The following is a 12,671-nucleotide window of genomic DNA, read 5'->3' as shown; positions in this document are numbered from 1 at the left end:
AAAACATCGACTTAATTAAGGGCTTAATAAATAGATAATCATTTAAAGTTTTGATTGAATTAATTACATAAAATCTAAAAAAATAAATACGAAGATTCAAACTCAATACTTCATAATCTTTATTATTTTAACTTTATCATTTGTCACAATTAAATTTTTATAATTTTTTTAAAAGGGAGTGATTGAATTTTAATTTAAAAGATTAAAATTACAATTAAACCTTAATAAATAAAGGGTTTTTGTCAAAAATTTTCTTGGTTTTAAACCACTTGGGCTTCATAATTTGGGCCAAATTGAATTTCTGATTTAACAGATTAAGATCCTGACATTGATTCCTTTAGGATCCGAGATCTTTAAAGGTTAAAAAAAATCTAATAAAAAAAAGCAAAAAAAATGGTAAAAATGTCAAAGAGGCACTTGTACTAAAAGTTAGATTACATTTTACTCATCTACTAGAAAATAGTCAAATTAGTCCCTGTATCTTAGATTAAAGAGTAAATTGGTGCTTCTATTAAAAATTTCATTCCTATTAAAAACTAGTCCTTGTACATCACATAAGCTACACATGACATGTCATGTATTATTGTTTGATTATTCGTTTTTAAGTTTTAATAGTGGAAATGTATAAACTTTTTTAACAAAAAAGACTAATTTATTTTTTGATTTAATGTACATGAACTAATTAAACACTTTTAAATAGAAAAGGTAAAATGTAATCTAACACTTAGTATAAGGGCCTCCATTGTATTTTTACCAAAAAAATCGACGCGTATTGCTTGGAGAGAGCGAAAAGCCGATGCAGGCATTTGTTCTTTCCACCGACAATGGTGGGTCAAAAGAAAGAAGCCCTCCAAACCCTGTTTCTACTTACACTTGTCGTTCATATCCCCCCAAAAGTTAATAAATTAAAAAAGCATTAAAAAAAAAAACAACCATTTTCTTCTACTTACTAATTGTCCTTAAATCCTTCATTTTTCTTCTTTTTCCAGATTTGGATTTGAAGCTCTCTTCTTTCCCACTAAAAAAAACTGCAATTTTTTACATAAAAATATGTTCTTTAGACTTTAAAGTTTCAATTTTTCTCCATCTTGTTCTTCAATGGCTTACTTAACCCATTTCATCCTTTTATTACTCATAAATTTAGCTTCTTCCCAACAAATCTCAAACACTGAATCATCATCATCAACAACAACCAACCCAACAACAACAGAAGATTGTAACAACCGTTGGATCTACATCAGAAACCTCCCATCAAGGTTCAATCTTGATCTTCTTACAAACTGTTCTGAATACCCAATTTTTGATAATTTTTGTCCTTACTTAGCTAATCATGGTTTAGGACAAAAAACCCATACCAAATCTCGTAGTTGGTATAGAACTGATCCTTTATTACTTGAACTTATCTTCCATAGACGAATCCTGGAATACCCTTGTCTTACAAATGATCCTAATGTTGCCAATGCTGTGTTTCTTCCTTATTATGGTGCTATTGATTCATTGAAGTATTTATATGGTCCTGATGTGAATTCTAGTTTCCAACATGGGATGGGATTGTTTGATTTCTTACAATCAGATGAACCTGGAATTTGGAACAGACATATGGGACATGATCATTTCTTGGTTATGTCTAGACCAGCTTGGGATTTTTCCCAACCATTGGATAATGATCCGCCTATTTGGGGTACTTCATTTCTTGAATTGCCTGAATTTTATAATGTTACTGTTTTAGTACCTGAAGGAAGAGCTTGGCCATGGCAAGAACATGCTGTGCCTTATCCGACCTCATTTCATCCTCCGAATTTAGCTTGTTTCGAGGCGTGGATACAACGAGTTAGACGGTCGAGACGGGTTTCTTTGATGTTGTTTGCTGGCGGTGGTGGGATTGGCGCTAGCCCGAATATCAGGCGGAGTATAAGGACCGAATGTGAAAATGCCAACACTAGTATGACCAAAGACAACACAGGTTACTCACAGATATGTCATATAGTGGATTGTTCTAATGGGATATGTGAACATGATCCTATTAGGTATATGAGACCTATGTTACAAGCTACCTTTTGTTTACAACCACCAGGGGATACACCAACTAGGAGGTCGACTTTTGATGCTATCACTGCTGGGTGTATCCCAGTTTTCTTCGAGGAAATGTCGGCGAGATCACAGTACCGGTGGCATTTACCGGAGGAAAAATACCCTGAATTCTCCGTGTTTATACCTAAAGAAGAAGTGGTTTTTAAAGGGTTGAAGATTTTAGATGTGTTAATGGGGATTCCAAGGAGTGAAGTAAGGAAGATGAGAGAATCTGTTATTGAATTAATCCCTAGAGTTATGTATAGAAGGCATGGTAGTTCACTTGGATTGAGGACTAAAAAAGATGCATTTGATACTGCCATTGATGGGGCATTGCAAACTATTAAAGACAAGCCTAACGATTTGTCAGAACAGTAACAATCCTTAGTTTAATGTCTATTTCATGTCTGTATTCATACCACTGGTGATTTTTTTCTTACATTAATTATGGTTATAAAAGGTTTCAGTTTTTGTGAGCATGGTGAACTTGTTGGTACAAAGTATATGATTTTTCTTCATTTTTAGAAGGTTAATTTAGCTGCAAGGCATCCGTTTCATCCCCATCTAGTAACAGCAGAAGCCTAAGTTAGACCTGCACCGAAACTTGGGGCCATGATCGTATGGCTGGGCTTCACCTTTCTGCTTCGAACCGCATTGTCCAATGCCGAAGGAATGGATGTGGTGCTCGGATTACTGTATTTAGAAATGGAAGTCATACTATCTCCGGGTATCTGAAAGAAATACCTGATGGATGCAGTGAGACCAGCCTTTTTCAAGGTGGATTCCATTGATTGCGGCACACATGGGACGTCAAAACGACCATTTGTATGTACACAGAGATAAGAGGACTTTCTCTAAGCAAATTCCAATACTGAACCATTAGAATCCGATAGATCACTGGTTTGAGCGGAAGCACTGAGATGTCTGCAGCAACATAAAATCCGCAGATAAAGCAATACAGCGTCATAAATTCTACATACCTGCCGCCGTTTCCATCACCATGCACAAGTCGAAGCTTAATAAACTGTCGTCCTCGGTATTGCAGACCTACAGAATCATTTGTATAATGAATAAATATCATGCAAGATTATATCAGTGAATATGGTTGCACTAAGACATCCTCCCTTTCATAAACGGTCAGTATGAACTCAGAAGAACAACGCATATGCATGTATATATCGAATCAAACCAAAATGATATGTATAAAAGATTTTTTAGAGTATTCAATGTTTCATTGTGTATTGTGTGCTATTAATGGAGAAGGTAACAGTAAAAGAAAAAACAAAGTGGAGAAGGAAATAAGGTAAGGATAAGAACATTAACCTGATAATGAGTTGTGATGGACACTCCCACAAGAAGTCTGTTTAAATTGCTACAAAAGAGTACAAGATAATCCTATTAAACTTTGCTATAATATAAACTTCATTGCATAACACATCCCCAAACTATGATTTTCATTTTAAATTAATTCCCAAACTTTAAAATATTCTAATTACATCCTTAAACTATCAATGTTATATCAATCAAGTTCTTCAATTACTAAAATTGTTAATTTAATACAATTTAAAATGATTTTTTAAATACATAAAATGTTACCGTATAACTTTTAAAAGTAAAAAATTAAAAATAAAGTAAAACCGAAAAAGAGTGAAAAATTTAAAACTAATATTTTTACAATATTCATTTTAAACTATGCCATATAAGATTTGATATCTCATTTAGTAGTTAAATTAATGATTTTAGTAATGAAAAGACCTTATTAATAACCTCAATAGTTTAAGAATGCAATTAAAATATTTTAAAATTTGAAAACAAATTTAAATAAGTGTTATAATTTTAGGATATATGGTACAGTTAACTCTATAATATATAAAAATTAAGTGGACAACATTGTTTTTTTAACTGGTGGCTAATTTTGTCCCTACATAAGTAATAGATTTTGTCTTTTTCCATTAATAGGTAAAATTTAATATTTATATTTTTAAACTTTTAAATTTTTAAAATTTTAAGCAATAGTAATTAAATTTGTTAGGCTAAATTTTGTTACTATTACTGTATTATGTGGTAGTTGTGGATTTAGGTTAGTTTTTTAAAATTTTATACTGTTATATTATGTGTTATTAGTATTATATTAGTTTTTTTTTAAAATTAACTTTACCTGGTACCATTAAATTCTTTAACTAAAATAAAGTGTTTTCTTTTTCTAATTATTACGTGAAAAAGCAAGTTGAAAAGACATTACATATGTGATATTATATTTGTCACATAAACTTTTGAAAATAGCGAAATTTAACGGCTACCACGTAGGTCAAAATTAAAATTTTTAAAAATTAAAAATAAAAAGACTAAAAAACTAAATTAAATTACATGAACTAAATCTATAATTTATGCATAGTACAAGGAGTAACTTTGAATTTAACCTATAATTTAACTAAAATATAGTTTAAAAACTTTTATTCATCAAGTGATAATCATAAGGATTATTTTTCATGAATTTGCTAAATCTGCTTTTAAGTCCTCTTATGGTTTTTTTTCTCCTTAAATTGTTTTATTTATAAAATTATTATTTTAATAAATAAATGTCATGATAAAAATAAGAAAAAATTATAAATATATATTTATAATTTTGTATGTATCTTTATAAAATATTATGTATTTTTATAGAAAATGAATTTTTAAAATAAATTTTATTTTTAAAGTTTTTTAAAATTTAAAATTTTAAGAATCAAGATAAATTTGATAAAATGTTTAGAGTTAATGGCTAAATTTTTGAATTTTTAGAATTACGACCAATTTGATAAAATTTATAGACATTGTGAGGCTAAATTTATTATTATGCCAAAAAAAAACGAAACATCAACATTTCGTTAATAATTTAACAAAATAAGTAACTAAAATATTAAATTCACCTAAGTAAAGTTATTGATTAAAATAAAAGTTTTAAACCTAGATGACAAAAATAAAATAAAAATCATAGTAATAATAGTTGGGTCACTATTTAAATACTTTACACCATCTGTCATTAAATTATGGGTAAATTTTTGCTTTAGTCATTTAACTAAAAAAGTTATAATTTATTCATTGAGTTATTTGAAAATGTTCATTTAAGTGATGAACTATTTAAATTTTTTTTTTTTAAGTTCTACTAGTGAGCTCCAAGCGATGATTTAACGATCGGTTTAATAGACCAGTACTCGTCGACGATTAGAAGAATATACCGTAGATCCATATTGATCTGATGGTTAGTGTTGCAAATTCGTGATGTCTAAATGTGTTTTATGAAAAAAAATAAATTATAGAAGAAAAGAGAAAATAAAGGTTTCGATTGGTATAGGCAATGTGAACATAAAAAACTATATAGCATTAATTTTAACAGTCTAGTGACTTATATAAAAAGTTTCGAATAGTTTAATAACTAAATTATAATTTTTTTATGTTAAATAACTAAAATAAAAAATTATCTATTATTTAGTGACTGGTGTAATTTACCTAAATTTTAACTAAACAAGAGTCTCGGTGGGTTCTTATAATTCCAGAATTTTCCAGCTTGCTCATCATCATGACCTGGCCTGCCCCCCTTTCGTTTCTTCTTCAAATCTCTTTTACTTTCTACATTTCTCTACTAATTTCTTGCTTATTCCCATTGTTTAATGTATAAAAACCACCCTCATTCCCATTAGCTCTTCAACCAGAAAAATTCGGCAAACCAAAGTTGATTAAAAAAACTCTCAAATCCTTTCAGTTTAGTTTCTTCTTGTAATCTACTGTTTGTTTTTCGATAATGGCTGCCAAAGCTGAAGGAAAGGCGATTGGGATTGATCTCGGGACCACGTATAGTTGTGTTGGGGTGTGGCAGAACGATCGGGTGGAGATAATAGCCAACGATCAAGGCAACCGTACCACTCCTTCTTACGTAGCCTTTACTGACACCGAGCGGCTCATTGGAGATGCGGCCAAGAACCAAGTCGCCATGAACCCTTCAAACACTGTTTTCGACGCTAAACGTCTGATTGGTCGTCGGTTCAGTGACCCTTCGGTGCAAAGCGATATGAAGCATTGGCCATTTAAGGTCATTGCTGGTCCCGGTGATAAGCCAATGATTGTGGTTACTTACAAAGGTGAAGAGAAACAGTTTGCTGCAGAAGAAATTTCTTCAATGGTGTTGATTAAGATGAAGGAGGTTGCGGAGGCTTATTTGGGTCAAAGTGTGAAAAATGCTGTTATTACAGTCCCTGCTTATTTCAATGATTCCCAAAGACAAGCTACAAAGGATGCTGGTGCTATTTCTGGACTCAACGTTTTGAGGATTATCAATGAACCAACTGCTGCTGCCATTGCATATGGATTGGACAAGAAAGCTTCGCGGTCTGGTGAAAAAAACGTTTTGATCTTTGATCTCGGTGGGGGTACTTTTGATGTCTCATTGTTGACGATTGAAGAAGGGATCTTTGAAGTTAAAGCCACCGCCGGTGATACTCATCTCGGCGGCGAGGATTTCGATAACAGGTTGGTGAATCATTTCGTACAAGAGTTCAAGAGGAAGCACAAGAAGGATATTAGTAGTAACGCAAGGGCGTTGAGACGGCTGAGGACTGCTTGTGAGAGGGCGAAGAGGACATTGTCATCTACTGCTCAAACCACCATTGAGATTGATTCGTTATTTGAAGGTATTGATTTCTATTCCACCATTACAAGGGCTAGGTTTGAAGAATTGAACATGGATTTGTTTAGGAAATGTATGGAACCTGTTGAGAAGTGTCTTCGAGATTCCAAGCTGGATAAGAGTCAAGTTAACGAGGTTGTTCTTGTCGGTGGGTCGACAAGGATTCCCAAAGTTCAGCAGCTCTTGCAAGATTTCTTCAATGGCAAGGAACTTTGTAAGAGCATAAATCCTGATGAGGCAGTCGCTTATGGTGCTGCTGTACAAGCTGCTATTTTGAGTGGTGAAGGGGATGATAAGGTTCAAGATTTGCTTCTTCTTGATGTTACACCTCTTAGTCTTGGTATTGAAACCGCCGGCGGTGTAATGACTGTGTTGATTCCGAGGAACACAACGATTCCGACCAAAAAAGAACAGATATTCTCTACTTATTCTGATAACCAACCAGGGGTTTTGATTCAAGTGTATGAAGGTGAAAGGGCAAGAACCAAAGACAATAACTTGCTTGGCAAGTTTGAGCTCACGGGTATCCCACCGGCACCGAGAGGTGTCCCACAGATCAATGTATGTTTTGACATCGATGCAAATGGGATCTTGAATGTGTCTGCAGAAGACAAGACAGCAGGAGTGAAGAACAAGATCATAATCACTAATGATAAAGGAAGATTGAGTAAAGAAGAGATTGAAAGAATGGTACAAGAGGCAGAGAGATATAAAGCAGAGGATGAACAAGTGAAGAAGAAGGTGGAAGCTAAGAATGCACTTGAGAACTATGCTTATAATATGAGGAACACCATTAAAGATGATAAGGTTGGTGGTAAACTTGATCCATCAGACAAAGGGAAGATCGAGAAAGCCATTGATGAGACCATTGAATGGCTTGATAGGAACCAATTGGCTGAGGTCGATGAATTGGAAGACAAATTGAAGGAACTTGAAGGATTATGCAATCCCATCATTGCCAAGATGTACCAAGGTGGTGCTGGTGGTGATGTGCCCATGGGTGGTGCTGAGGCTGGGTCTGGGGGCTCTGCTGCGGGACCCAAGATTGAGGAAGTGGATTAATTCTACTCCTCACCTTGTCATGCATATGAAAATCAAATTTGATGGTGTTTACCTCTGTTTTCCATTGTATGCATGAATGCATTTATGTATCTATCTATCTATCTAGGGAGCTTTGAGATAGAAATAAATCAAAACATTGTAGATGTATAAGCTTTTGCAGCCAATATAATAAAAATTACCACTTTGGGTAAATCACTAGCATTTAAGGCCTTTGTTTTGTCTTGGTGGAAATTTGGCCTCTAATTCACTTGCTAACACAATGCATCTTTAAAAATTAAAACTAATAAAGGTTAGGCATCTTTAAAAATTAAAACTAATAAAGGTTAGGATTAATTCTTAAAATGGTGCATGTAAACAAACTATATAGTGTTAAGTAATTTTATATTTCAGTAATTCTATTATTAGAGATAAGTCTACATTACATAAATTAAACATTCCTAAATAATAATATAAACAATCAATTTTGATAGTTTTCTTTATTTTTTATACAAAAACTCATTTATACATAAAAATCTGGTTATAAATAAATCAAGAATTAAGCAATCACATTTGACTATAGCAAATTTCAATGACAATATAGACATTAGAGATGTTTCCACTGTCAGTACGATAAGGATTTACATAAAGACTCATCGCATCGAGATTTTGTTTTATCTTGATGGTTGAGAGTATCATATGTGTCCGAGTCTCTTCTTACTCCTACTTTCGACGAAGAGGCCTAATTCAAGAAATGAAGTCTCATTTTCTTTTTAATAAAATTTTAGGTTTTACTTGTCTTTCGAGACTATGTCTGATACGAGACTAAGGTCCTCAACCCCTTTCCTCGTTATGTGTAACTAGATTTGTAGCCTTGTTGGCCTTTATATGTATGATTGTATGAGACTTTTATCCTCATTTGCTTGTGTTGAAACAAGCAATTGCTATTTGCTTTGTAACATCCCGAAATAGGGCCTAAACGGAACAATGGTTGCGAAACCACAAATCCGAGGTAGAATGTAACGGCCTAATTTTCAGTGGTGTCAAAAATGGTGATTTGAGATCACTAAATCGGACAAATAAGATTGAACAAGATAGTAACTTAATATTTATGAGTCAAGTAAGAATTTAGAAGAATTTGTGAAATGGTGAAATTAGTGAATTAAAATAATTTATTAGGTCAGACGGGTCAAAAACGAGGTATCGAGACCTCGAATTTGAAAATCGAGCTATAAATATTTTTATAAATATTTATGAAGTGTCATTGAGTTAGTATTAAAGTTTCAGTTAGAAAATTTTGATGTTTGGATAGCTAATTAATTAAAAGGACTAAACTGAAAATAGCTCAAAATTTGTTAAATTGTGAGTAAATAGCTTAAGTATTTAAAAAGATGGATTTAAAGAGCAATTAGACCCAAAGGTTAATGGCTGGACGGTTTGGGTATGAAATAAGCAAGAAAACAATGTGAACAAGGGACAAAATTGGAATTAGCATAAAAGTTAATAGTTAAAAAAATGATGTAATTGAAAATCTAGACATTTCTTCATCTTTCTCAGCCAGAAACGCCGTAGCAGGTCTCCTATGCTGGTTTTTCATATTTTTGCACCATGTAAGTTCAATTTTTACTATTTCTTAGTAATTTTTATGTTTTTGTGACTTTTATAATTAGGTCCAATCATCTAATTCATTAGTTTTTGATTTGGTGGGTGAAATTGGAAGTTACCCTGGCTGAGTAAGGGTAGTTTATGATGAATTATTATGAAATTGAAGTTCTAATTTCATATTAAGGTTGTTTTATTAAGTCATTTTGATAGAAAATGGTATTTAGGACCTAATTGTGAGCAAAATTGTGAATTAGATGTTGGTGTTGAAATTCAGAATATCAAAGGCTGTGAAATAGTTTATAATGATAAAATAAAAGTGTTAATTTATAAAAAATTAGTTCAATTGATGGGTAAATTGAGCAGGGACTAAATTGTAAAAACTGTAAATTTTGGGGTAAAAGTGCAATTTCGAATTTTGAACAGCATAAATTGTGAAGTGAAATAGAAATCCAATAAATGCTAATGAGTAGAAATATTTTATATTATAGATCAAGAATCCAAAGAAGAACGAGGAAAAGAAAAGTAAAGGACTAAATTGTAAGGTTTAGTCACATTTTGTATCAAGGTAAGTTTACAGTAAATAAATGCAATATTCTTTTATTTTACATTATTATTGTCAATTTCAGCATTTATATATTATGTTATGAAAATATTTAAAGTCGAATTTAAGGTGAAGTGACAGAGGAAAAGTGTTAGAAAGCCCCGGTTGAACCCTAGGAATGTTAGGATATTAGGGTTGATGTGACGTAATGAAATGAGCCATGTAAGTCCATATTAGAAATATGGCTTTGGAGACAGGATTGAGCCATGTAAGTCCATATTATATATGGCATTGGAGACAAGAATAATTCATGTAAGTCCATGTCAAAGACATGGCATTGGCGAGATATTGATAGACAGAACGACCTAGTATCCTTAGTATTCCGAGTGGTTCAACGGGTCAGGATACGAGTTAAATTACAGTGAATTAACAGCAAAGGAAAAGTAGATTATACTTATGAAAAGGAAAGGTCGGTAAGAAAGAAGGTAAGGGAATAAAGAAGAAGATAGAAATTGAGAAGTAAAGAAATTTATGATGTTAGATGATATTATGCATAATTATCCATTATGTTGAATGTTGTGATTTATTTGCTTGTAAGCTTACTAAGCCTAGTGCTTAATCTCTTTATTTTCTTCTTCTTATAGTACTTATCTAGTCACTCGGGATCGAAGGAAATGTCGGAGGCCGATCACACTATCAAAGAAATAACTCGGTATAACTAGACGTTTTGTTTTGGGTATGGCATGTATAGAAACTTAGCTACTTTTGGTATAATATGAATAATGAATGATGTGTAAATACTTGCTAGTGATTAGCTAAGAAAATAGTTGATGATATACATGTTTATTAATATGTATGATTGAATGATGATTATCACATGAAAATTATGAAAATGTGAAAGTAACCTAAAAACAGATTCAAGTAACAGAAATGATGTAACTTTGAAAAATCACTAAAATTGTAGAAACATAGTTTGAAGATGAATAATATATGAAATTAAAGCTTATTATGTATATTTTCTTATGGAATAAGCAAAATAGGTAAAAGTATTATATTTTATGATATATCTGAGTTTTAGTGAAACAGGGTCAGAGCGATTTCTGGATCCCCTGTTTCCACTTTGGAAATTCACCATAAATTGTACAAAAATAATTAGAAGGTATAATTTATATGGTTAGAATTCTTGTTGAATCTAGTTTTGAGAGAAACAAACGACTTAGTCATATGAATTTTGTACAGGAATAAAAATGGTTCGTAGTAAGAAGAGGTCAGTGCAGTCGAGTTTTGAAACAGGGGAAACTTTAACTAATAAACTGTACTAATTGGCTAAGTCAAAAATTCTAGAAAAAAATTAGTAGATATATATATGAGTCTAGTTTCATGAAAAATTTACGGATCTTAATTTCGAGTTTTGAAACTCGAGAAATAAATTTTTAAGTAACCATGATGCAGAAAAACAGTTTATTCCGAAAATTAAAATAAGTGATTTAGAGTTGTTTAAAAGGTAAGATAAGTTTAGTAACACCTCAAGCTTGACTCCGGTGATGGTTTCGGGCGTGGGGGCGTTACATGCTTAGAATCAAATATCATAATGGAAATGCTTAACTGCTATGGCCACTTTGGTTGTCATTACTAGAAACAAGTGAAACAAAATAAATAAATAACATCAAGAATTGTTTATGCAGTTCAGTTTTTCTATGTCCGTGGAGTTTTGCTCGGTGAGCAATTTCACTATTTTAATCTACAATATAGTAAGTGAATTAGGTCTTCTCACTCTCCAAGTATAAAGACCTCACTTTTGTACTTAAAAACTAGAATACTTACCTCTGAATTTCCCATTGAGAATTTAGATTGTAAACATAGTTTGTTTACTCTTCAAATGCACTATCAACAATATGTTCTTCTATGAACAATAAAATGCTCTATGCTCTCGTACAAAACCTATACAAATCTCTCAATATATAAAAGTTTTTGAGACTTATTAACATACTAGAGATAAAGTATAATCCAACCCTTAATAATAGCAACTACAAAATAATTAAAAGCAATTACCAATAAAGACCAATGTAAAGTACACCATTGAAGATTTCAACCTTAAATGGCATCTTCAATGCTATCCAATTCATTCTCCACAATCCAAGATTTAATTGCTCGATGGTTTGATCCAATCCAATATTCAAGGATAATGCTTTAAATGTATTAGTTTTCAAAATAAGATTTGCATACATGTAGATTATCAACATAATTCAAGGCCCAAAAATCTTGTTTCAGTAAATTATTAACTCCAAATATGATAAGTAGTGGATTGTCACAAGAACAATGAAAGTGATCACTTCCGATTATTAGCACTTGCCATTATGAAATGAAATGAATATTTAAAAATTAAATATTTTTTTGAAAAAGAAATAAATATTTTGTAATTATTAGATTTGAAATTGAAATACTATTTGTGAATAAATGGACAGTAATTGTATCATATAATGAGAGCTCTATTTAGTTTGATTTAAATTTGGATAAGAAAATTTTTTATAAGAAAAGTAATTACTATTTAAATTCAATTATAAATATATATAAATAGGTTAAAATCTACTTATAGTTTTATATTTTTCAAAAATTAGGAATTTAGTTTTTTATATGTATTTTTAAGAATTAAATTTATCTATTTTTAGATTTCAAAGTTCAAGTCCAATTATTAATACTATTAATTTTTTTATTAAATTCAAGTTAATGAAACATATTTTTTAATTAAATGGC

General features: G+C 31.5%; 2 protein-coding genes across 2 annotated transcripts; both read left to right on the top strand.

Moving 5' to 3' along the window:
- Positions 1-823: 823 nt before the first annotated feature.
- Positions 824-3,184, top strand: LOC108482908 (probable xyloglucan galactosyltransferase GT19). Its single transcript, XM_017786011.2, has one exon. It carries the CDS (start codon positions 1,099-1,101, stop codon positions 2,446-2,448), a length of 1,350 nt encoding a protein of 449 aa, XP_017641500.1. The 5' UTR covers positions 824-1,098; the 3' UTR covers positions 2,449-3,184.
- Positions 3,185-5,613: 2,429 nt separating this feature from the next.
- Positions 5,614-7,987, top strand: LOC108482907 (heat shock 70 kDa protein-like). Its single transcript, XM_017786010.2, has one exon. It carries the CDS (start codon positions 5,852-5,854, stop codon positions 7,793-7,795), a length of 1,944 nt encoding a protein of 647 aa, XP_017641499.1. The 5' UTR covers positions 5,614-5,851; the 3' UTR covers positions 7,796-7,987.
- The last annotated feature ends 4,684 nt before the right edge of the window (positions 7,988-12,671 follow it).

This window comes from Gossypium arboreum, chromosome 1 (assembly GCF_025698485.1).
Source record: "Gossypium arboreum isolate Shixiya-1 chromosome 1, ASM2569848v2, whole genome shotgun sequence".
Taxonomy (NCBI): Eukaryota; Viridiplantae; Streptophyta; class Magnoliopsida; order Malvales; family Malvaceae; genus Gossypium; species Gossypium arboreum.
Note: the sequence above shows the minus strand (reverse complement) of the source record. Positions and strands in the feature narration are given on the sequence as shown.